Below are 25,837 nucleotides of genomic sequence, written 5' to 3' on the forward strand. Positions count from 1 at the left end.
ACAAACAGACGAAGACCAGTCGGGCGGAATTCTGTCGGAACCGGAGGAATGTGGCTGCACTCGGTGTTGCTGCCTCTTCTCAGGCTCTATCTCTGTGGAATCAAAGTGCTGGTCTATCAGATGTTTAACAGGTCCTTCACGCTGCCAGGTCTGGTCATTTTTATATTTTAATTTATTGTAAATGTAGCTTTGGAGAAAGAACCTGACACCTTTGTTGGTGTGCCTAATTAAATAAACTGATTTTCAGTGTTTCATTTTGAATCATTAGTAAGTCGATCAGCAGTTCTCTGGTAGATTTTATATTTATTTCTACATGCAAACATTGCTGACCTCGGTGTTCATTATGCTATTTTAGCAAGAATGAAGTCCTGTCGACTTTGAGTGTTTTGATTATTGCGACTTAAAAATTGTACAATATATCACAATAAAGAAAGAAGTATGTCTCCATTTCCAGGTGCGATTATTTTGCACAGTATGTGTCATGTGCCATGAAAAGACCACTGTGGAAAAGTCTAGAGAAATTTTATCAATCAAATTCCAGAAAGAAAAAAACAATAACAGTGTAATTACATTCAAACCAACCCAAAACATAAAAAATCTGTGCATCATACATGTTGAGGAATCAAGGAGAATCTCTGAATATTCTTCAGAAATATACAGATAAATAAACAGGTGATGTAGTCACGTCATGTTAGTATCCTGTTTTTTTCTGGCTTGGATCTCTTGGACAGAATATCATGGAAATTGTCACTAATGAAAATAATGTAGTCCACAACCCAGACTTTAGCATTGTGTGGCTGTTTTTTGGTTAATTAAATTGGAGGTTTTCACCGCCCAACAGCAGGACGAAAGGCCATTTTCACTGGTGAGCCTGAAGCTTTTGTTCTTGTAATCTCAAAAAGAATGCAGGCTAATAATAATTCAAAGCATATGATTAAGATAAGATCGTGACTCACTCAAGGCGATTTACATGGATTTACCTAAATAGCTATGTATTGTATGTCTTGGTGCCAAGAAGGTTCACAATAGGCTTTGAATTTTACATCAAGCATTAAAATGTGCTGAACCTTGAACAGCAGTGGGTGATGAAGGAAGAAAGATGGTAGTTTGAGGAAAGATTTAGTGAGTACAAGAAAATAACCACCCTCTTAACTACATGTAAGCAATGAAATAATTAATTGTCCCATTCAAGCATGGCTTTAACAATTGTTTCAATGTTTTTGTCACCATCCTGAAGTGTTTATCTCACTATCCCTGTTAGGTTCTCAATAGGTGACGGCATCCTGAAGGAACCCATGGAGGGTAAAAGTTTAGGACCTTCATGCTCTGGCCTTAATCTGGTCGCACATCCGCGAGCAAAAAGTAAAGTTTGGAAATACTTTGGATTTGACACAGATGCAGATGGCTGCATATTGCACTGGAAACGGATATATTGTCGCGTATGCATGAATCAAATAGCCTACTCTGGTAACACCTCCAACCTTTCATACCACCTTGAAAAGTACCATCCTGTCGAGTTCAGCGAGTTCGTGAAGAGCAATTCCGATCAGGCACGTGAGGTGTTCGGCACCGTATTCTCTAGAACAAAGACCGAGCCTTCAGTCCCCAATCTTCAACACTTGACCCAAGAAAGCAATTTACGTCAAAGCTTGGACTATGAAAACAGACGTCACGGTGATCTGACAGCGGCCATCGTCACCTTCATTTGTGAGGGCTTGTACCCCGTTTCTCTTGTTGAAGAACCATCCTTCAAGACCTTAATGACTACAATTGATCCAGGCTATTCTCCACCATGTAAAAGTGACCTGTTGGTTAAAATGCTTCCTCAGATGTACAGCCGCACCCGGGACGTGGTCCTTGGTGAACTTGCCAGTGTGGCGTACTGCGGCATTGCTACGGACCTTTGGCAAAGTCAAACTCAGAATAGAACATACATTTCCCTTTACCTACATTCAGTTAATTACGCCAACACAAGTGGCTTCTCAGTGATCAACAGGTGTCTTAAAACCTTTGAAGTTCAGGAGGACAACACGGCTGAGAACATCACCCGAGCCATGTATGAAACCTTTGTTGATTGGGGAATAACTCACAAAATTACCGGGGCCACCACAAATGGTTCAGTAGACATCGTCAAAGCTTGTTCACTTCTGGAGCTTTCCGTGGAAATGCCTTGCCTTGGGCACACCATCAATCGCGCGATGGATGAAGCGTTTCAACTGCCGAGAGTCGACGGTGCTCTTGGATGTTGCCGCAAACTCATTGATTATTTCAGAGGCACGATGATGCATGTTCTGGAAGAAAAACAGAGGCAGTACAACCTTGCTCAGTGCGTTCTTATCACAGACCGCGGGGGGTCATGGTTAGCCACGTTAGCAATGCTACGAAGACTCAAAGAGCAACAAGCTGCAGTGACCGCAGCACTGAGAGAAGTTTCTAGCAGCCCAAATTTTAGCTGCAATGGCCCTGACTGGGTGCTATTGGAAGGCTTGATTGAAGTCCTTCAGCCTTTTAAAGTTGTGGCCAACATGATATTGTCTTGTCAGTATCCGGTTATTAGCATGGTGCGACCTGTGCTTCACATGCTGCTCAACACAACCCTCAAGGTCAAGGAAGGGGATCCGAAAGAAATAAGCATGACAAAAGAGGTTATTTCAAAAGTGCTGTCGAGCACATATTCACAGTCATCACCTGAATTTTCAACATTCCTGGACATCTCTACCTTCCTGGATCCTCGCTACAAAAAACTGCCTTTTCTAACTATCCAGGACCGCTCCAAAGTTGAGAGCGATGTCATTGAAGAGGCAAAGGCAATTCTGGAGAAGCAAATTGCAGCGCGGCCATGCCTCGATGATTCTGCCTCGGTATCTGATGAGCCACCAATCAAAAAGCTCACACCTCTTAGAGACCAAGCGCCCACCAGTGCGGTCCAAGAAAACCCTCTGGCTGCGATATTTTGTCAGCCCGGTTCAGATCACAGTCAGGAGGAGCTACACATGCAGGTGGTAGAAGAACTAAGCAACTACAAATCACAACGTGTTCTCGGTTTGAACGAAGATCCTTTACTGTGGTGGTCAAGTCACGCGCACTTATTCCCCACCCTCCCCAAGGTGCTGCAGAAATACTGGTGCATCCCTGCTACGAGTGTGCCTTGTCACAGGCTGTTTAGCTCCTCTGGAGCCGTTCTGTGCGGGAAAAGAAACCGCATCGCTCCAGCTTTAGTCGATCAACAGGTCTTCGTGTACGAGAACATGCGAAGCTACCACGAGCCAGAACTCTGCGAGGATGATTCCAACAGCATTTCGTAAGGGAACTTGTCTGGGAATGCCACTTGAATGATTTTATCTTTGAATTGGAAGTTTTAAAACTAACAGATTTTAAAATATCAGATTTTTTAATACCAAAATGCACTAATGAGGGGTAGAAACAAGGTTCTGTAGAGGTCTTGGTTATTTTATCAAGTCGTCTTGATTAAAAGGTCTTTAGCTTCTACTGTGTAGGTGTAGCATGTGTTGAAGTTAAAGGTTCCATGTTATGAAAAATGTGTTTTTCTGATCTGTTCATATATAAGCCTACCAAGTTACAGAATATGGAAAGCAAAGGCGTCCTGGAAAACAGGGCTCCTACAGGCTGTTCTGATTCAGCTCCTGGCCTGACAGGTAGTGGCAAGGCAGGCGTTGACCGATGGAGATACTTCGCATTTAAAGGTGCAGGCAGAGAAACAGTCTGTTCTCACATGAGCAACTTTAATGCTGCATTTCCACTGTCAGTATCGGCTCAGCGTTACTTGATTTTGTTAGCCGCAACTGTCTTTGAGGAATGTTTCCACTCCAAAAGAGTTCCGCGCTTAACTGCTGTGACACACACACTTGTTTGCTCCTGCCACGCAGGGCTCCCATTGCTGTACGCGTGTTGTTCAACTCTGTTAAATATTAGCTTTGCACTTGCTGTTGTATTGCCAGTCATAACAGAAGAGATCAAAATCATGACACATTTTATTTATTACAGAGTCAAAATCCAGACACATTGCAAAGTGCAAAGTCCAACACTTAAATACATGCACAACTCGAGTACGCAAACAGAATACAACTGCAACACAAAGACAACTTATTAAGCAAAACTAATATTCGTTTCGTTCATCAATTGTTGCCGGACAGAGTTGGCACTGGTGGATAACTCGCTAGTTCATTTGCAACAACGTTGCTTTCTAAATATAGTTGTTTGTTTAAAAGTGAACTCGTGGAATAACTACCGTAAAAAATGCTAAATGTCACAAAATTCCAAGGCTCTGTGTAGTTTCCTGCAACCCCATGACGGTTGATGCAACTCTCCCTCCCATATTTTAAAATTAAGAAACGCACACATTGCTGATGCGGTGTTTTAAAAATGGTGGGTTTGAGTTTTCTGAAACCTGCCGCGCATGTGACTCGCCAGTGATGTCAGCCCCCCTGGACAACCAGCATTACTGTGTCTGCAATGTGTCAACATCATTTTCTGGAATCTGAAAAGAACCCGGCTGCTTTTTTTTTTTGGAACCCAGAAGGTTCAGGTACCGAGAAAAGTGGTACCGGGTCCATTTTCTCAGTGGAAATGCGAGTAAAGTAGACTAGAGCTGATACAGTCAGTGGAAGTGTGGCAAAAAACTGCTGAAATTCAAGGCCATGGATGGGTTTGGGGCAATACTGCTGGACTTCTGACAGCATTTATGAAATTGATAAAATACATTTTAATAATGGTGTTTTTTTGTTTGTTTTTTAAATGTTTTCCTGAAAGTGAAATCAGTTGTGAAAATGGGTTGAGACCTTTTCAAGTTTGAAGCCACTCAAAGGACGACTTGATGATTAAGATTAAGATTAAGATTAAGATGGACTTTATTCATCCCCGTGGGGAAATTGAATTATAGTAGCAGCGAATGCAGAGTAAAGAGACAGAAAAAAATAAATACAGATAGATTAGAATGTTATAATGACCATGATCACTACTTTCCATCTAATAAGCCAGCATTTATACAGAAAAGGTCTCAGCAACTATTGAACCTACAGAACTGGCAAACGTGTCTTCAAACGTCATTTATTTTAAGAAGAAATAATCTGTATATTCATATTGCAACACTAATGATGATGAATGTATGATGTCGAAGTAAAAGCATTTATTTTTTAACTTTAAATCCTTTTTTCTCCTTTTTTAATTGCATCCCTGTTGCAGGTTTTTAGTAGCTACTCAAGCTTTTACAAATCCACGATCAATCTTAATGTTTTATCTGGGCCCGAAGGGAACAATTGGCCAGATGAGAAGGTCCCAGCAGAGGGATTGCTGCTTTTCAGCCCTTCTCTGAGACATTGAGAAAGAAAGCTTGTACTGAGTGGGACTGTGGATCAAAACCAATCTGCAAATAACAGCAGTGTGAGGATATAGATTTAGTGTCACTGAAACAGATCAATATTTAGCGAGAAAAATCTGTGGTTACTCTGATTGTTTTTCTGCTTTTGCCACACATCAAAAAGTTTTGTTTGCCACTTTGGACTTTGACCCTGGAATGATTTAAACTGTGTTTCCTATCTGAGTCTATATTTGCTATCAAAGCAAATCCCAAAGATGGATAATGTTCTCATGTGGTCCTTTTCCCTCTTACACAGTCTTGCCCAAGCAAAATGGAAGGGTTGCCATTGTGACGGGGGGTACCAGAGGAATGGGTTTAGAGACGGCAAGACACCTGGCAAGCCTGGGCATGCATGTTATCATAGGTAGGCTTCTGTCCAGGACAAACATGACCTGTGGTCCACATGGAACTTACATCATCCTTTAAGCATGTCTAGCAGCAAAGGGGCCTACTGAGCTACACTGTGTAACAATTTCAACTTACTGCAGTTTGAAATGTGCCATTAATATGTTATGATTGACTAATGGAGCCCCGGTGGTCAATTTTAGGCGGCAAGTATATTAATTACCTGTGAAAAAGGTGACAGGAGCTATGGTTTAGTGTATGATAAGTCTTATTATTGAGTTATGAAGATCTACCAACCCTCTCTGATCTTCATCAACACCAGTGGGGATTGAAAAAGAAGAAGGAAGAGCAGCTGTCAGGATGATCCAAGAAGATAAGAACGCGGGTAAAGGTAATAAACATGTCTGTTAGTATTTTGCTGCACCTGCATCACTTCTAGTCATGCTTATTATCGATGCAGTTGGATCAACTTTAACAAAAATTCAAATTTGTAATTAACATCATTGATTCATGATAGCATATTTATCTTGTAATGCAGTATAAGGTCATTACGCACAGTTCTGAAACCTAGTCAGGGTGGCTTTACAGGATTAGCTCTGTCAGGAATCCGTGCTAACAGCAGGAGACCTAACTCCAAAAGTACTTTTCTTTCCAATGAAAATGTCAGGAAAAAAAGAAAAACCTCACAGCAGAGATGAATCGAATCAGAAAAACACTCCAAATGCCATCTGTGGTGAACAGTGTGTAAATGTAAACACTTTTATTTGTTTTTGTGTCAACAGCCGAGTTTGTCTATGTGGATCTGACCTCTCTGAAATCAGTGCGACAGTTTGCCCACACGTTCAGAAGCAGAGGGCTCTCCCTTCACGTTCTGGTCAACAACGGTATGCTGCCTTCGTACTGGCTTTACGTTTATTCCCCATCTAAACGTTCCTCTGTGCTCCCCCGCGCAGCTGGAACCATGCTGGTCCCCGAGAGACAAACGGAAGATGGGTTCGAGTTCCACTTTTGCCTCAACTACCTCGGCCACTTCCTGTTGACCAACCTACTGCTGGACATCCTGAAGAAGTCGGGTAAACACGGCCAATGCTCCAGGATTGTCAACATGTCCTCCGCGACGCACTACTCAGGAATCATGCTAATGAACGACTTAAACAGGAGGTACAACCTTCAGGAGGAACAGCTTGTTCGCTGACCCCCAGTAAAATCACTCAGATCAAACTAATGTGCGATGATCTGCTGTCCCTCGTCCGCAGGAAGTGTTACAGTTCCCATGGTGCATACGCTCAGAGCAAACTGGCGCTGGTTCTCTTCACCTACTACCTGCAGGAGCAGATGACTGCTGGTGGGTTCCCAGTGACCGTCAACGCCGTAGACCCCGGCATGGTCGACACAGCGCTGTACGACAACCTGTGGAGCCTCGCGCAGGCGGCAAAGAAGCCCGTGGCCAAGATACTGTTCAGGGTAACGTTTATCCACCGAAACTATTTGTTGGTTTTGGCTTTTTTAGTTTGTTTTTGCTTTTAATCTACAGTATCAGCCACATCCAGTTGCCTCCAACCTGCATTTCTGTTGTCATTAATCATTTCCCTGCTGCGGTGTCTCCAAAATATTTTTCTGTGAATTTAGCAAAAAATAATTACTTGAATTTAAATTTATAAAAATAAAATAAAAAGACCCAAACCATGGTGGTGTGTGAACATAGAAATTAAATTACACCCTCCTAAAAGGCCCCAATTCCTCTCGGTTTACAATTGGGTTCTTTTTAATCTTCGTCTGACTGCTTCCAAAGCATGTGATTAAACCTCTTTTCCAGTCAAAGAAAGAATCTATTTTGTGAGTGCCACTGAGGTTCCTGGGAAGCTGAACTCATCTGTGGCCCCTTTCCTCAGACGCCAGCAGAAGGCGCCGCTGTAACCATCTACGCTGCCGCCGCGGCAGAGATGGAGGGCGTGGGCAGCTGCTACCTGTACAACGGTGAGAAGAGACGCTCAGCAGACGTTTCCTATGACTCTGAACTACAAGCTGAGCTGTGGGAGAAGAGCTGCCAGCTCGTGGGCCTGAAGTAGTCTGAAGATGTGTCCTACAAAGATCTCCATCCTAATGAAGGATTGTATGATGATTGTATGACTTCAGAAGTACAACTTAAATGAACGTTAACAATTGGACGAGTCCACTGGTTAAATGTACTCCAGCACAACACATTTAAACTACAAAGAGATCAAACTAACAGCCTAGAGGAAGGGGAATTGCTGCTCCACAGGCACTCTGTGGCACCGACACTGGAGCCTTCAATTTAACCTGTTTAATTTATTATCAGTATTTAAGGTTATTTAATCACTGATCATAATAAACCATTTGTTTTCTGTCCCATAACAGTGAAAGAAGTAAAGCCCTGGCTTTTAATAGATGGTTTATAGAAGGGTTGTCATACTTCTACTTAGAACAAGCCCGCCAGGCCATTTAGTCTGGCCCGAGTTGTGTTCTGCCCCACGGGTCGAAAATTAAATAAGAAATTTTTTTAAATGTATAAAGGATTCAATTAGAGGTCTCATTGTTAATGGGTTATTTTAGTAGGGCGTCCAACTTGAAATTAAATTGTGGCCTGTGCATTAAAGGAGCCGAGACCATGGCTTCACAGTAAACTGCTGCCAATAAATGTGCCTTCTACACTAAAATGAATCATGCAACGTTAATTTAGTGAGGGCAGAAATTGTGAGCTTTGTTTAAAGACGTTCCATAGTTAGGCGTGTTCATAAAGTGGCTTGTTGAGCAACCTAAATGCTTAATGGTGCCTTTGTTAGCCTATCAACAGAAGCTTGTTTACCACGTGTTGTTTGTTACTATATACTATACTATATATTGTGTGAAAATTCAAAATGTGCCATGTCATTTTGGGTATACTGTAGTTGAGAAAAGACTGCTTATCTGTTAAATATGATTTATTTCAAATTATGAATGTAAATCAAAGTGCCTGTAAATCTAATTTCTGAGCCACCATTAAAAAAAATAAAATCACCTATACATTTTGCTTTATGTTTTAGTTTGGAATGTATATATACACAGATTTGGCACTGAATCATGAAGTTAATTGCAGTAAGCACAATTCTGTTGCAGTATTTTGGTAAACCAACCTGTTTCACTTTGTTCTCCACTGTTCCGCACTAATACCGTAAATTACATTTAATAACCTGATTCAAATCAATAATTTGTAGGTTATTGTGTTCGTATTTTATTAACGTGCACTTTTGTTTTTGGACTTCGGTTAAGTCAGTTAAGAAAAGTAAGATAGTAGAAATAGTGTGTGGGACACAAACACAAGTTTAAAAACAAAACTTTGACCCAAAAGTAACAGAATTCTTTGTGCCTAATCTGGAAGCCCAAGGCAGCTTTTTCTTATAGAAACAAAGACTTTTTTGTCCTCCGGATCAGTGTGTTTCCATCATTATGCAATGTTGGCTGGTAACGTGATGTAATTCCTCCCAGATGAGATTTGATCTTGTTTTTCTCATCACATGATGATGACCCGCTGGGAAGCTCCTTCACTGCAGGTGACTCAGTGGAATACTATCCAGAGGAAACTAGCTGATGTAACTAATCCTATTAGCCTTAGCACAATAATCACGCAACAGTGAGTAAAAATCTTAACTCGGTTTTCAGTTGGATTAAAATCACCACCCAACACTATAATGGTCTTTTGTAAATTTATCATTTGCAAAAATAAGAAAAAAAACTGCAAGCATTATTGATTTCCCACAGCAGATGGACAACAACACGGAGAAGATAAATGCAGCTGACAGAGGCTGGTTTCTGTATGCCCGAACCTATTCATAAAAAAGTCACAACCATTATTGCTGCAACCCTAAAACTGGTATGAAACAAGCTGGAAACACTGCAGAGGTCAGGAGAAGCTGAATCAATGTAAAGAGAAAGGTTTGAAAAAAGACGTGTTATCATTAGAGATCACAAGAATTTGTCAATGATCGTGTGTTCCACAAGTCTTGAACTTCACAGACCTCTGCTTAAAATCCTTAATCCATCTTGACACTAAATCTCCCGAGGCAGGTCTGGAAGGAAGCAGCTTGTGGTAGATTAAATGAACATGTGATTTAACACTGATTACATGAATTCCATAACAAGGTGTTCAAGAGTTCTCCTTTCATGTTGCTCTGATTAGATTATCTTCTGGTCTGGTTTGTTCGTTGTCTCGCAAAATTATTATTAATTATTATCACTTGTTAAGTATTTTCTTGAAGTGTGCAGTCACTAAACAGTTTCTTTGGTTAGGTTTTCCTATGGAATGCTGGTTCCGGAAACGCAAAACAGTTTTTAATACTACATTTGCAGCAGAATAAAACAGCTAAACTCAACCAAAGAGGCTGGAATTTAAATGTGTAGAGCTGAAGAATTTCAGGTAAAGTACAAAGCAAAGCTTTTGCACTATGACTCTTACAAGAGTTCATAAAAGTCAAGTGCTACAGTTTGGTCTTTTCCAAACATCTCCGGCCTTCTCGAAAGTCCTGGTCTCATCCGAACTCGTGTGTCTTGGGTCTTAAGTGAAAGAAACTTTGGACAGGACCTTCCTCCACCTCCTCTTCATGAAAGGTGGTGCTGTGGATGAGCTGCGATGCCCTCCTGCGTAATTTCTCCAGTTTCGGCTTCATCTTGGTGAACGATGACTTTCTCCGGAGAGGCTTTTCCCATGCCCGGACTTCCACATCCACGGGGTCACTGAGGATCCTCAGGTTAGCGTGGAAAACCTTGGAGAAACTGGGTCTGCTTCTGTCTATATGGTGCGTCCTATCTGGACATGCTCCCAGGATCTCCCGAATGTCCACGCTGACACCTTCAGCGAGGTACTGGCAGGCCTTCCGGCCGCTGTAGTCTCTGATCTCCACATCGGCATTGTAGGCACCCACCAGCAGCTTCAGCACCTCCAGGTGGTTTTGCATGGCAGCCACGTGCAGCGGCGTGTACCCGGCATTGGAGCGAACGTCGACACTCAACGAAAGGTTGTTCTGCTTGGCAAAGTTGATGACGAGTGCCAGAAGCTCCGGTTTTCCTTGCTTTGCAGCCCAGTGAAGGCAGGTAAAGCCGGTAATGAAGTCCTTCCTCAAAATGAGGCTGGGTTCAGCGCTCAGCAGACGCTGAAGAGTGGACCACTCGCCGTCGGACGCGCAAAGCATCCACTCGTGCTCCAGTGGATCCAGGGTGACGGCAGGTCTGTCATCATCCAGGGACGTGGAGTCGCCGTCGCTGCGGAGCACCAGACTGTGTCTTACATGCGGGGAGCTGCTCATCATTGACTGCAGGAAGTGACGACGGCTGCTTTTTGGGGAGACGCCTCCCTCGCTGCCGGACAAACTCTGCCCATCAGCATCCACTTCATCTGGCTGTTTAAGTTTCTCCTGCAAGAACCCAGAACTGGTGTGAAAAACCGTTTTAATAATCAATTTATGTGCAATAATAAGACACGCCAGTTGCTAGTTTTCATTGGTTTGAAAGCCTACAGTGATGTGGAGCAGCAGCAACTTTATACTGAGCTTAAAGACATAAAGGTCAACATCGTTGTCTTGTTAATGTGCTTGCAGAGGGAATCAACAGAAATGTCAGCACCAATGCCTGAGAAGGCTCCACTGTATTTTTGTACAATAGGATAAAGTATTAACACAACTCAATCTCTATACATGGGGGGAACGTTTTTCCCCCGGGTTAAATCAATGAAAACTTATTTTTTTACTTAGGCGAATACAAGAATATTCTATCACTGCACCTGGGACCTATTAGGTGAAATCTGTTGGCATTCCGCTGGTGAAAGACTGTCTCCCTGCCTGGGTGGATCTGTGTGTACCGGGCTGGGGAGGGTGAACACGGCACCCTCCGCTGGAAGCGGCGACGCTCCAATCACGGTGATTTTCGGTACTGTCGGTGTTTCTTGAACCGTCTTCTCTTCTTTTCGTAAACTTGATCTGTTTCCCATGTTGTCCTCGGTTACACAGAATCACCCTCGACTCTCCTTGCCTTCATTAAGGCGTTAGAAAAATGCGGAAATCTTACCTGGTTGTCACTTCCGTAACCCGAGCCAGGTGCGCCTCCGTCCCCCGCGTCAGTGGAACAAACCCCCGCGGAGTAGCGGCCCACGTCCGCTAACATGTCACTGCTGTTTCCATCCTCCTTCGCGAACTTTCTCCGGAGGCACACATATTTCACTCCGTCTTCGAGCCTGACAAAAGCGACGTTATTCACGCAGGTTTTAAACTGGAGACGGGCGGCCGCCTTCTTCTCCGGTTCCTCTGGGATAGCCGTCCGAAAGCGCTCAATCAAGTCCGCATTTGTCACCTTGCCTCCGGTCTCCTTCAGAAAGTTCAAAATTTGCTCCACGGTGATAGAGCTGCTTTCTGCATCCATGACGACCTCAAGACTGCTTCACGGAAGCAATGCGTTCGTTAAGCATGGAAACACACAAAGTTGAAGCATTGCCACCCACAATTAAAACCGCTTCACTGCCCGGGGATTGTCCCTATAGCGATGGCGTTCCTCGCTTCCTAGCAACCAGAGAGCTGGCAGACCGTACCATCTAGTCCGTGGGGGAGGTAGCGTAATGAATCAAACTACAATTGCGTGTGCCTGTGTTTTGTTGTTGTTGTTTGTCTTAACTCTGCGCTGGTTAGATATTTTTAATTTAGCATGTTATTAATTCTTATACAATTATTTGTTCGGTTTATTATGAACAATGACGGTAGTTCAGTCTGTAGGTGACTGGGCTGAGAAGCTTCGGTTCAACCCCCGGTGGAGGCAAAACTTCTGGCAGCGGGAGGTGCCAGGACACCTTTACAGCACTGCCAAGGTGCCCTTGAGCAAGATACTGAACCCCCTAATGTTCACATAGGGCCCTGTGATGAGCTGGGCAGTCATTCAGGGGTGCACCCTGCTTTCACCCATATGCAGCTGGGATAGGGTCCAGCCCCGCCGACCCCGAAAGGAATGAAGCAAGAAAAATAATATCAATATATTAACAATAGACACGCATTTCCTCTGAAAATAACTTCCTCCCCCTTCTATCTAAACATGTTCCGCCACAAAGTTGAACCAAGTCAGCCTAGTAACAACCAATAAACTGCTTTAAATGTATACGACACAGACATAGAACAGTCAACATAAAGTACTCGTGTAATATTTTTACAAAATGTAATATTGTTATTATTGCAGAAAACGAATGGGCAAAATAAATCTACCCCCCCTTCCCCCCCTAGTTTTGAAGAAAACCAAAATACATCCAGTATCTCTTACATGGTTTGCAGTTACAAGATGAGACCAAAATTATAATTTTTGCTGACTGAAAACCATTTAATATTGTTCTATTTGATACTTCTCCAGGAGGATTTGTGTTTGCATGGTACGGACAGTCTGGAACATTGACCTAGAGTCCAAAGCTTTATCAACAGAATTATCTCAGGAATGTAGAGTTGCTGCTCTGGCAAGTGGACATGACTGAAACTGCTGGTTTATCTTAAACAAACACGACACATTTAACCTGGTTCATCCTGTTGTAAAGCAGCAGGAGTGAACATAATCAATGTAAAAAGTACCGTTTAATAGCTCATTCATGTAAATAATCATCACTGCAAGTTTTCACATGTTTTCATGGTTCAAATCCAACCTACATTGTGTATAGTATTTTGTTCATACTTGGACTTGTCCTCAGTCCATGAGTCCGCACAGGATTGACTAATTATTTACAACCATTTATCATACAAGTCTCACCTTGTTCCCCTCCCCCATGTAAAAATGATAACGACACAGACACAGTTCGACATTTTATTAACAAAAACATTTCACAATCACCTAACTAAAAAAACGTATTCAGTTCAAGCAACATATGAGTTTGCAGCTTGTCTCAAACTCCTCAGAGCTGGAAGAATATCATCCAAGTGGCCCACTCCTGAAACACACAGTAAAAACTTTACGCTCTTACAGACGTATCTTGTATTACACATGCGTGATTATGTTCAAAAGATAATACCCCCTCTTGTGATTCTATATTTATATCCATAAAAGATCATAGGTGTAATAATTTAAAACAACTAGAAATTCAGATGAACATGTTTCACAATCCCTGGCGAGTAAATGTTTTACAAAATTTAAAGCAAGGTCCAACTGTGGTAAAATACACAAAAATAAAAAGCCGTATCACCGAGCCCAAAGGACTCACTTGAAATATTAATATCATGACAGCGGATTTGCCGCTGTAGATGTGTCCAAATTAAAGATGTTTGGTCTTAAAAACTAGTGAAAACCAAACAACATTTAGTGGATTATAGATAAAAAGTGAATTATATTTGAAAGTTTATCATTATGTGAAATTTTGGAGAGGCTTCAAAAGTACACAGAAATAAACAACTGTTATAAGAATACTGGAAACATGACAAGATCAAAGATTTTGAATGGCCAATTGAAAGTCAAGACCTCAACCCAGATAAAAGAAAAAGGAGTAATAACTTTTGAATATAACTGTCAATACAGAAATGTCAAAATATCCAGTGCATTTAAATTCTTAGCATTTTACCTAGAGTTTGTAAAATGTCCACAGTGAGGGCATGGAAAGCAGGGAAGAACTCCTCGTGTTGCTTCAGTTTGACAAGAATACTGTGAAGACAAAACAAATAAGCAATAATGTGCTGAAATTTCTGAACCCCTGTTCATTTAAGATCGACTGAGATGTAGAGTGTTGTGTGGCAAAGTGTCAACCTGTCAATATCATCATCTCTCAGGAGGGTCTGGAATGTGACTGTGTGTTCTGTGGAAGACACCAGTCGGGCTACATGGTTGACGAGCTCAGGAGGAGAAACTTTGCTGTCTGGAACCACAACCATATTTTTTTTATCATTTATTTACATTCTGGTGCACAAAGCCCTAATGCAATTTTAGCCGAAGGTCACCTAGTTCCAATACATCTCGGAGGTTCCTCATCATGTTGGTCATCTCTCCAAGTCTGGTGTAGACCTCATTCATACGAGGGTACACCCCACTGAGCGAGGTCACATCAAACAGCTTCTGGAAGTGTGACACCATGGAGCTCAGAGTGTATTTAGTGGGGCTCCTGAACACCTGAAAATAAGACAATGATACTTTTCAGCAAGAGTTTTTAACAGGACCTTTGTCGGTTTTCAAAAAACAACAGTGATAATGTTTCTTGAGTATCTTAGAATAGCGCAAAGTTCTACCTTGTCATCATCTGCTGCACTGTTTTCCAGAATGGTATCTACCAATAACATCATGTCTTCCACCTTCACTGCTTCTGCAGCACTGTGGCCATCATCAGTTGTCAGACAGGGCATCAGTCTGCCACACAATTTGTTTAAGCCCTTCTGCAGGTCCTGCCAAGCACATCAGGTGAAGACAAATCCGATAACACCCACCCATATGGGTGAATTGTGTTTACCTTCAGCAGGTGAAGTTGCTGGGCCCATGCCTCAAGGGTAGGAAGCAGGGTTTGGAACTCTTCCCGCCTCGCATCAACTGAAGACGGGTTTTGCCTATATAGTCGTAAAGGAGCTTTGTGATCCGACGCAATAGAGCTGATCTCCTTTAACAGCTGGGAGACAGCAGAGTTGTAATTTTAGAAAGTAGTGAAAAAGCTTTAAAGAAAAAAAAACGTTTTTAAATGACCAGACCTGAGGCTAAACAAAAGAAAGACTCACATTATGATAATAGTCACAGAGATCAGCCTTGACAGTCCCATCATTCGCGTTCTCGGTCATCTCCACATCTTGTGGCAATCTGTAAAACCAGTTGGAACTGCGTGTTAAGAGATCAACAATCTGGCCTGTTGATTGCTCATAAAAGACAGGGTAATCAGGAATACAGTCTTCCTTTTTCAAAGTTAATGTTTATAACATTTGCCCTGTATTTTATTTAAACTTTGCTTCTCTACAGACAGCAATGGAATTAAGTGTTAAGGTTTTGCATTAATATATTGGTCTTATTTCTGAATTGTAGTGTATGATGTCTATACCATTTACTTTACATTTGTACAATTTTACGGTCCTTTTAGAGGCTTCTGAGGCACACAGCACCAATCATGAGTTCCTACCTTATGTTACTGTGTTTATCTAGAGCCTCCAATCGACGGAGCTTGTGCTTGTAGAACTTCACTTCCTTGACTGTTGGCCTACACAGAGGAAAGAAATACCGTAATACAAAACCTGCAATGATGTATGTATACACAACTACACATACAAACACAATTACACACCTTGTTTCCACCTCTTGCTTCAGCTCTTTAACCTCCTTCTTCAACTCCTCTATTTGAACTTTGCTTTCCTGTTGCTGCTCCTGGTATGCCTAAATTAAAAATAAAACAAATTTTTTTTCTTCAAGAAAAAAAAAAATCACTTTCAGAAAACTCATTTATTTATTTGCCTACCTTAAGGAGTGTCTTCAAAGATGGAGTCACATTTCTGGTTTCCTTCTTGGTTTTTTCCCAATGAGCTGTTTCTGGTTGTCCTTTGACTGATCTGAGAAAAATTAAATATATAGTAGAAAAGGCAACTGACTGTAAATTAAACAGTACATGCAAGGTCTTTAGGATTTGGCTATTGTATAAAAAATAAAATCATATATTCCTAGTACTTTTATAAATAAGTGATTCCTGCCCCTATAGAAATAATTAGATACTTGCATGCACATGGTAAAACTCTGCATGGACTTGAGTTTTAAATCTTTCACTGAAATTCATCGTGATTTGTTGAGGTTTTGTCTCAACAGTTACAGTTTCAGTCCAGGATCTGTAAAATAACGACTGAGGGACACAACCTTTATCCATATCATAGATTAACTTAAAATATCCTGATTCTGCCTTTATCCTCTATGCGTTAAGCCTCCGTATACAACAGATGATACATTTTACACCACATGAACATGTTATGAACATGTACGTGATTCAAGTACGAAGTCAGATGGTGTAATTGCCCATTGTACAGTCATAATTTAGGTCCAAACTGTAGAGGTTTGTGTTACCTGAGTTTATCCAGCATCTGGGACATTTCAGTTTCATAGAAATCAATCACTTCCAGCACCCTGCAGAGTCATGAGACACCAAAGAGTCAACTCTTCACATTGCTTTTCCTGTTCCAGAGAGGTCACAAGATGCAACAGAAAGCTTGGCAACATGCAGACAAGTGGACCTTGAGCTGCATCAAATAATCAAAGAAAACAATGTTGTCTTTGGAAAGTCATGCACCTCATATCTAATCACTGGAACAAGACCGAATAAAAAAAGACAAAATGTCAAAACTTCTTGCACATCTCAAGGACAAAGTTAAAGTTATACATTGTGCCACAATATTTTAGAAAGGCATCATCAATGCTAAGCCTAGTTAATGCTAAACCTGCTCAGGCCAAGAGCGGGAAGAGACAAAGCAGACTCATGGTTATTTTAGAACAAAAGGAAGATTACTGCTGGTCTGTGGGGGAATTCTGCTGGCAGACTTTGTTGCAGATGTCCTGAAAAGCCCGTCTTTGCCGAGATACTCGCAGCTCTTCTTCTTTAACGGAGAAATATAGTTTCTTCTGAAGCTGCGCTGCTTCTTCCATCTGTTTTGACAGCTTCTGCTCCAGAGCCTGACACCGTATCTGTGAAACCATTTGCACTGATTGTGATCAACATGTTAAGCGCTACAAGTTAAGAAACATCACAGAAATAATTCCGAGTTTACCTACCCGCGCATCTCGGTTTTCCTGCTGCAGTTGGTGAGTGTGGCTGAGCTGTTGGACAGCCTTGCCGAGACAGCAGTCTTCCAGGTCCTGTACTCTGGTCTTCACAGTGGCAAGAAGGCCCTCAAGCTCTGTAGCCCTCTGTGAGTGCTGAGCAGCTCGACTCATGTGCTCACGAACCTCCTCTCTGCAGACCAGGATGGGAAAGGTTCAATATTCCTGGTGTTATATATACACACACACACAAACACACACATATTTCCATTCTGCCCACTTTAATGGCCGACATCTATTGATGCTGCTATGGTTTAAAATGAAATGAGAAGTGAACTAACACTTTCTTCTATAGAATCTCCAGGATGTAGAGGGCGCATCTATGACAGTATGTAGACAGTAATCTGATGCTTATAAGATGGCAGGTGGTCAACACATAGCACATACATAATTGAACAGATACAATTACAACCATCAGTGTACAGACAGCAGGTAAAGATGCAATTAAAAAAAAAAAAAAACTCCAACTCTGATGATTCACTGAAGGAGTCCTCGAGTCTACTACACACAAACAATGTGAGTCTCTATTTTTCTCTCATTTTTCTCTAAAATACTTTCCCCCAAACATGATGTAGTCCCTGAAAAATTATCTAGGTCGCTGGAAATTCCCTGGCAAAAGTTTCAATTGTGTCAAGCGTGGCCAGTTATACTGTAATCTAAAATAAGCAATAACAAAGTCAGAACTGCATTTTGTAACTACTCAGATGAAGAGAGTAAACCATGTGGCCAATGAAATAACCCAAACATTAACACATTTTGTAAAAAGAGGAAAAATTTTTTTTTTTTACATATTTAAAATTTTCAGATCAACATTGTGTCAAAAATCTGTGGATAAGAACTAGATTAGGAAAATATCTAGATCAAATATGAACGAAAGAATGCTCCATCATGTGGCTCACTTGAGGTGGTTGTTAGTCTTGATGATCTCCTGGATGAGAGCCTGTCTCCTTTCGGAGTCCATCAGCATTGTCTTGAGGGTCATTCTTATTTCAGCAGCTGACTTCTTGTCGAGCAGAACCAAATCTAGGAACATAGATATTACCTCAACAGCCCAAAAAAATCTCAACCTTTTTAAACAAAGAAGACACAACTGTAGGGAACTCGGAAAGTTTCATTAATTAGCATGCTGATATGCATATATATGTGCACATCATTGTCCTGTACCTGAAAGGTTTTTGTTCTCTACTGGGTCTGCAAACTTCACTGGTTTAAAGCCATGATGCTGCAAGAGTTTGTTCACCTCGTCCCAGTCGACCTGTTCTTCCTGCAACATAGACACACGTCAACTGGAGTCCAAACCAAATACCTTTGAGTAACACGAACCAGGTCAAGACATCCAAGCTGCACCTGGAACTGCTTGTAAGTCCACAAATAAACATAAGTCTCATTTCTGGAGGGGAAATTATTTCCTGGCCTGCTGTTGGCGTCCATCCCTGAGCCCAGCAGAGCAGGAAGATCACTCTGATGGCTTCAGGATGGGAATGCCTGAGCTTTTTCAGTCAAAAAGTGATCAGGTTTCTTCAGCTACCATTTGGCACAATGCTGTAAGATGACACTGGAGTCACTTTCTGATTAAGCAATAAAGGGAAAAGTAACCTTAAAAATGCTGACTCTTGGTTTGCTGCTTGTAAATACCACATATTGATAAAATCATTTGGGAAAAAACAAACACATTTATGGTCAATTTCATTCCCAGTTTGATCGTAATCGAACTGATCTACAAAACAAAACCATTTTTTATTTTAAAATTAGTGATAGCTTCGCTCTTTATATAAACTCTACAAGAAGGGAAATTTAAAGTTTATTGGGTAGTTTGGTGAACAGCCTGTATTCTTTGGGTCTGATTCTGTCCATAATAACCTACCTCTTCCATCGGGCCGAAGTTGCGCATTTAATATCCACACACCGTCCAAAAGTCCCTATTTAACGGCAATAACCCCAAGTGGAAATCCTACACAAATGATTTAACCCAACGTTTTTAAATAACCACTACTGCTGCACTGATAGTTTCAAGTGTCTTTCAAAATTTACATAAAAAAAAAAAAACTAGCTTATTCGAGTCGCCAGAGCTTCTCTATAAATGGTGGTATACTACTAAAAAGATGCTATTTATACCCTATATTCCCGACTATTCTGACTTTAGAGTCAGTTATCCAATGTACGACTTACAACGCAAGGCTTAGCATTTCCGTGTACCCTTCAGAAAACTTTACATTAGCTCGTAAAGCGAGATGTATTTGACCTTTAAGTTCTTTAATTTGTTGCCGTTTTCGTTGTAATTTCTCTTAAAACTACTGTACAAAGCCTTCTGACAACAGACGGATACGATCGCGTCTTCTTCCGGTGTTTCAAACAAGTGCGCCGTGACGTAATCACGGTACACTAATAGAATCGGTTTGTGTGTCTTTTATTTTTTATCAACTTATTTTAAATTGTTCAGCTCGCACATATTACTCTATGAAAATTGAATATATGGTAGTTTATTACAGGAATGTCAACAATAAAATATCGAATATGTATTGAACTACATGAACGTCACCATGGACCCCATCGGAAGTTGCGTAGCTGCACCGCAGTTTACCAACCGCAAGATGGCGGTAATGGAGAAAAATAATCCCACGAGTTCTCCCGACCAGTGTCCCTGCCCTCAACATCGACAGTCATCACGATATTCTTTTTGTCTTCTTTCATGGACAACATGGTCCGTTGTCCGTTGTCTATGCCGAGGCTCTGCAACGGCATAATCATAACAATTCATGGATTAGATTCTGGAGTAAATGAAATTCACTTTTGTTGTCTCATGTGCTTGCTTCCACTTTTTCTGTGCCAAAAGACTATTGTGCAAACTACCATCCTCCTTTCAAGTTGATATCTTTAAAATACACAAATATCTTTCTGTTATTGCTCTTTTGTAGAGATGAAACTGTGCAATTTACAATTAGAAAGAATAAGCCTGGTGTTAATGCACTTACACAATACCAAACACATCACAAGACTAATTTTAGAGTATAATAATTGGTATTTACCCAGTGATTGATTAATTGCGGATCATGTTCATTTAACATTGACAACTAACTTGACCTAAAACCAAATTACTAAAGCGAAATAGAGAAATTTTAATTTTAAATATTATGGTAGGCCACAACAGCTGGTTTATTCTACACAACAGCTCTCAGTGATAGTCTATAGTAGAGGTTTAGACTTTAATTCATATTTCAATTCATGTTTTACGGAAATATTCCCCTCAGCATTCACATATACTGCGGTAAATTTATAAAGAAAAAGTTGTCTCATGAAGCTGAAGGCTGCATAAAATTTCATAAGTATGTGCCACATCTTTGACTTGGCATCAACACCAAGTGAACCAAGCCACTCCAAATATTTAATTAATTTTCTTAAGACATAAACTCTTGATGTTGTATTTTAGAATTTAGACTAGAATCTTACACAGATATATAAATCAAAATGAGAACATGTCCTTAAAAAAGGTGCTTCGCTCCTAATTTCTGCATAATGTCGCACCTCCACAGTACATCAGCTCCAGCAGGACACTGCAGGCTACACTAAATATTCCATTAGCATATGACTTTGTCATGCAGCTCTGATACAATAATGCTTCAGTGCAAAGGTCAAAAATGCACATTTACAGATTTTTTTAACTTATTATTATTTGTTTTCAACATAAAGACTGGTTTGGAGTATATCTGGACTAGAAAATAGCTCTCTTTCAATATATTTTGTCATGTATAAAAATTCTCAAGTGACAATGCATATGAAAGTAAAATCCTGGTCAATAATTCATAAGAGACCAGAGTTGTGCTTCCAATAAGCCTGAGAAAGGGTAAATGCCATAAACAGGCTCTTGTAGAGGCTTGTGTTTCTTGCTGTCTGATCTGTATTACTCTTGCCTCCCTTTTCCACCTTCCTGTGCAATAATAAGGTCTTCATGGGTCCAGAAAGTAAAGGTCACCATTTATTAAGAGGAAGAGTGAAGAGCCTACTTACTCACTGTGTCCCCTCACAGCTCCAGTGAGCAGAAAATTAAAATGGAAATTTAAGCCTTGAACAGAGTCCAGGGTCCCATTGACCTGTGCTGTGTGATTTATATCACTTCAGTGGTACCTGAACCACTGAGCTCTGACTCATAATATTCAATATCACTCCTACACTCCAACATGTAATTTACCATTTTTATGGACTTTTAATTTACTGCATGCACAACATAAACTTAAATCCAGGATCTTTATTGGATTTGTGTCAATATCGCCACAGTGGATGAAAAGCAATGCAAATCTATAATATTTTTGCCCTGGTAAAAGGTCCAGGAAGTCCTGGAATGAAAGCTGGAGTTAGCCTAAAGCATTATATCCACAATTTATCTGACTTAACAGTTTGGAGAAAGAATAAACTCTGGCACTGTTTGGACAATCTGCCTATTGCTGCTATACTATATATACTACATTAATTTCATTAAATGAGTGCTAAGGGAGGACACAGAGCAGGAAGGCCCGATGAGAGGCTGTCAAGATACTTTAAATCTGCATTGTCAGCAGTATTTTTTTCCTCATCTGTTAAAATAAAGGCATTTTTCTACTTTGTTTACAATAAAATAAGAAAATAATTAACTAATACATCTTCATTGGTAGACAGGTAGCTACAGTACATCATCACTACATCAGAAAAAAAAAAGATAAATCATATCATGCCATCCTTGTCAAGAACCTTTCCAACTTCCAACTGTTCATTAAAATGGGCCATGTCTTCGGCACTGCTTTAATTTTAATTTTTGCAATTCATGAAGAAGCAGAGAACTGGCAGCGGTTGTAATCCTTATCCATGGGATAAAATACAAAATGGCTGAGAAATGACTATCCATGAGTGGTTTAGGGGAAGACTTACGAGAGGCCTGCCTGCCTCGCATAGCTTGTCGCAGCCTCAACTGGGCAGAATAATTTGCAGATAAATTAAAGAAGGTTAAGAGCTATTTCCACTAATCCCACCTCACCTTGGCACTGTGTGACTTTCCTCCCTTTTCCAGCCACTATCGGCTTCAATCCCCCTGCCGGAAGTTCTGCTTCTTTAAGAACTGCGGCTGTCCCTCTGCAGAGCGGACAGGTAGATAATCGGGCTGTCTCATGTTTTGCAGGTGCTGCTGGCTGATATGACACGCAGTAATAGGCCTCCAACACGTGGCAATGGAAGACGGGGAGGCTTTAGATGGCGGCTGATAAATAGCACCTGCCAAGTGAGATGTCAGCAACAACAGAAGTAATTCAGCCACTTTCAGTGATGGCACATATATTTGCATCACACCATCACCACCAAAAGAAGCTTTATTTTTGGACTATCACTCCAACAACAAAAGAAATTGGTATGTTATTTCCTGTCCATTTAATGTTACACTTAGAGACATTAATTCGCAGTAAGAAACTGAAATGTTTGCCACAGTCTATGTTATTGTAAAGTAAATAAATTGGATTTGCAGGACTGAAAGCATGATGCCACCATCAACATTTGTAAATGAAAAAAATGTATTTCAGTTTATTAAGTGTGCATTGATTTTGGGGGAATGGTGGGTAACCTTCACTTAGCCTTCACTGTCACATTTAAGAAAAAGAAAAGGCTGCATTTTTCTGTACATGTATTATTTACCATCCAAGTCAGACCAGAATTTAACCCACACTTTTGGAATTAATGGCCAGAAATCAGAAGAAATTACAGTAAAAAAGGAAAATTAATGGAATTATTTTGATAAACTGCATCAAGGTGGTGGAGTGGGTTGCACTGTGGCCTCACAGCAAGAACAGAAAGGCTGGCTTTTGGTTTTGGTATCCGTCACATCCACAAAGTGTGTATGAAATGGTGAATGTTGGGAGCAAAGATTACCAAACCTACATGTAATATCATTTTATTAAATCAGTGACATGACAGGATATTTTATAGTTCTCATGCTTTACAGGTAGAGCTCATGCAAAAGAAGCCCCAATCTTGCTATCATCCATGGTGTAAATCAAGAATGTAGTGCATGGTTGACTGATCACACCCCGACCTCTGTGGAAAAGTGGTTTTCCTGGAAAAAACATAATTAGCTGTGGCTGCTAAAAAAAACCCTGAGGGTCTGAGCCTGGAGTGACGTTCACACACGAACACACACATACACACACACACACACACGCACACACCACACCACCATCTGATCAAGAGAAGAAATACATTCAAATATATAAACATGTCTTGTGTTTGACACAGTGTAAAAACCTAAAAACCTATCTGAAAATAAAAAATAATATATACTTGCTGTTGATGATACTGGACAGTTAGCATTGTTTCTGTTTTTTGGTTTGAAAGACATAAAACACAGGAATGTTTCCAGCTTAAAGTTGTATTTGAATGAGATGCTAATCTGTGGGAACTAATAGGAAAAGAACAGTTTTTAAACATTTGACCGATGTTATCTTTGGTGAGTTTTCAATGATCTGGGTTTTTTTTTTTGTCTATGATGCATATGGCATGTGACTCGCAGTGTTTGAACAGTTTCATTGCATAAGACATCCCGCAAACAGGCTCAGCTTATCCAGTATTTGTGTGCTTAAATATGAACAAAAATGTGTACTCCAATCAAGTGATCAGCCATGACTGAATTAAAATGTGAGGTTGTTGCTTTCAATTGAAAATCTCTGACATTTTAGTGAATGATTCATGAAAATGTCCAATCGTGACCCAAAAAAAAGCAGAAGAGTAACTTTTTTCCAAAGTGAAGCCTGAATTCTACATTTAATTGCTCAGAATTTTACTCAGATTAGTTTCAGCATTTTGATTATTTTCTCGATTAACATCATTCATTCCAATCTCCTTTTTTCTGACACTGCTTTGATATTCTTACATTAATCTGAATCCACGGTCAGTATTTTCATTTAACAAGCTTAAATTTAAGAATGACAGGAGTACTAAATGTTCACCTCACAAAATATAATATATCCTGAAATCTGAACAATTATTCTAAATACTTGAATGAACAACAGATTTTTCCACCTAAGGATTGCAAAAATATATAACAAAGATGCTCTAATGTGTTGAAATTCAGATAAAATTTATGATTAATAAATAAAATGTACTTTGTATTTTTAAAACACTTAAAGTCCAATTTAATTCAATATGTCCTCTTATAGGAGATATATATTGTCTGAAATTTTAAATAAAGGAAAACCAAAACTGGGATTCAAACAGCACCATATCAGAAGGTTGGAATTTTCTGGTTGGAAGTCTTGGAATTTTGTTTTACTGGAAAAAGTACTTCACCAATAGCTTTGAAATGAGATGTAAAGATGAAATTCAGATCATTGAAATACTGTATATATTCAAAAATAAAAAATATATTCTTGTTCCCTTAAATAAGAGTGGACGGTTTTACCAAAGGCAAGAGGACATTCTCAAGTTTTTACACACAGATATCAAAGATCACAACACTCAACATGAAATACTGTGGACTTCTACAAACTTGGTCATACATGCAAATGGAACATCTCACTACTGTTATATAAACAAGTGCCATGTTTAATTCTGCTGTTTACAGTGTCCGGCTTTACATTAGACCTCTATATAAAGTTGCATAACTAACTCAATGATTTTATTGTCTCACGCTGGCTGAAGGGGCAAGCACGAGGCTATAAAACAATGGAGGAATGTTAAATCCACAGTTCCTGACATCCACTTTCCCCCCAAAATCAAGAAGGGAATTATTTTTTCAACTGCTCAAAATAAAGTTGAATGTGGTCACTGGTGCTGACTCAGGTGGTGACAGAAAACTGGTCCTGCTCTATAGGTTTCTTCACCCAGGCCCCCAGACCAGATTTCTGGAAGGCCTTGAAAAGTGTCTGCTTGGCGCTGTGGTAGTCCACCGCTGCTTGCTTCGCCTCATGGTAACTGCTGGGCCTTACAGTGCGGATCCGCAGGGACGGCGACAACTTTTGGAGACAAACGACAGTGTGTCTTACAAAGGCCATAAAAAGATAAAACTCCGTAGTGACACAGCAAAACATGGGGGTGGGCAGAGCTTTGTCTTTTGGTCTGTTGTGAGGTTATAAGAATGAATTTTTAAAAAATTTATGAACTTCTATGCAGATGATACTCTGTTGTACAATTTGTTTTGACATTTTTTAAACTATGTCTGTATCCTTTTTTCAAAAAACACTCTCTGTAAGAACTAAACTTCTTTTATAGTTGTTATGTTTTAAATGCAAAGATATGTTCTGCTCATTTTCCAGTTCAGACTATTTATTCTACCAACCACAACTCTGCTGGACTCTGTAATTGGTTGTTTTTGTGCTGCACAATATACCTCAGAGA

At 40.4% G+C, this 25,837-nt stretch overlaps 4 protein-coding genes and 1 long non-coding RNA gene across 13 annotated transcripts in view; 2 read left to right on the forward strand and 3 right to left on the reverse strand.

Moving 5' to 3' along the window:
* Window positions 1-8,751, forward strand: dhrsx (dehydrogenase/reductase (SDR family) X-linked). 4 transcript variants are annotated; one of them, XM_003966398.3, is made up of 7 exons: window positions 1-148; window positions 5,634-5,741; window positions 6,045-6,113; window positions 6,505-6,606; window positions 6,676-6,883; window positions 6,979-7,186; window positions 7,615-8,751. In XM_003966398.3, the coding sequence occupies exons 1-7, from the start codon at window positions 49-51 to the stop codon at window positions 7,789-7,791; spliced, it is 972 nt and encodes a 323-aa protein (XP_003966447.1). In that variant the 5' UTR covers window positions 1-48; the 3' UTR covers window positions 7,792-8,751. The 4 variants fall into 4 exon arrangements, 2 of the variants coding, with proteins under 2 accessions (XP_003966447.1, XP_029696877.1); XM_029841017.1 differs by lacking the exon at window positions 1-148 and adding an exon at window positions 3,138-3,301; XR_003889396.1 differs by lacking the exons at window positions 6,676-6,883; window positions 6,979-7,186; window positions 7,615-8,751 and adding an exon at window positions 1,262-3,301 and having other exon boundaries at window positions 19-148; window positions 6,505-6,585.
* Window positions 8,752-9,411: 660 nt separating this feature from the next.
* On the reverse strand, window positions 9,412-12,287 carry sowahcb (sosondowah ankyrin repeat domain family Cb). 2 transcript variants are annotated; one of them, XM_011606041.2, is made up of 2 exons: window positions 11,780-12,287; window positions 9,412-11,130 (listed from the first exon to the last, which is right to left on the reverse strand). In XM_011606041.2, the coding sequence occupies exons 1-2, from the start codon at window positions 12,128-12,130 to the stop codon at window positions 10,249-10,251; spliced, it is 1,233 nt and encodes a 410-aa protein (XP_011604343.1). In that variant the 5' UTR covers window positions 12,131-12,287; the 3' UTR covers window positions 9,412-10,248. The 2 variants fall into 2 exon arrangements, with proteins under 2 accessions (XP_011604343.1, XP_011604344.2); XM_011606042.2 differs by lacking the exon at window positions 11,780-12,287 and adding an exon at window positions 11,496-11,773.
* Window positions 12,288-13,526: 1,239 nt separating this feature from the next.
* Window positions 13,527-19,850, reverse strand: cep70 (centrosomal protein 70). 2 transcript variants are annotated; one of them, XM_003966404.3, is made up of 16 exons: window positions 19,356-19,850; window positions 18,656-18,755; window positions 18,391-18,514; window positions 17,444-17,624; window positions 17,181-17,356; window positions 16,742-16,801; window positions 16,149-16,239; window positions 15,978-16,066; window positions 15,816-15,893; window positions 15,424-15,502; window positions 15,165-15,317; window positions 14,947-15,099; window positions 14,662-14,830; window positions 14,471-14,579; window positions 14,289-14,368; window positions 13,527-13,664 (listed from the first exon to the last, which is right to left on the reverse strand). In XM_003966404.3, exons 1-16 carry the CDS (start codon window positions 19,380-19,382, stop codon window positions 13,591-13,593), a joined length of 1,743 nt encoding a protein of 580 aa, XP_003966453.3. In that variant the 5' UTR covers window positions 19,383-19,850; the 3' UTR covers window positions 13,527-13,590. The 2 variants fall into 2 exon arrangements, with proteins under 2 accessions (XP_003966453.3, XP_029696287.1); XM_029840427.1 differs by lacking the exon at window positions 19,356-19,850 and having other exon boundaries at window positions 18,656-18,764.
* On the forward strand, window positions 18,727-23,587 carry LOC115250702 (uncharacterized). The gene is made up of 3 exons (XR_003889274.1): window positions 18,727-18,850; window positions 22,638-22,862; window positions 23,451-23,587. It is a non-coding gene; the product is annotated as an uncharacterized lncRNA (long non-coding RNA).
* Window positions 23,384-25,837, reverse strand: part of adarb1a (adenosine deaminase RNA specific B1a) — a 38,865-nt gene continuing 36,411 nt past the window's right edge. For 3 of the 4 annotated variants that reach the window (XM_011606032.2, XM_029839522.1, XM_029839523.1), the window contains exon 10: window positions 23,384-25,455. In XM_011606032.2, coding sequence (XP_011604334.1) covers window positions 25,279-25,455 — 177 coding nt within the window. In that variant the 3' untranslated portion in view covers window positions 23,384-25,278. 4 annotated transcript variants of the gene reach the window in all.

This window comes from Takifugu rubripes, chromosome 8 (assembly GCF_901000725.2).
Source record: "Takifugu rubripes chromosome 8, fTakRub1.2, whole genome shotgun sequence".
In the NCBI taxonomy this organism is placed as follows: domain Eukaryota; kingdom Metazoa; phylum Chordata; class Actinopteri; order Tetraodontiformes; family Tetraodontidae; genus Takifugu; species Takifugu rubripes.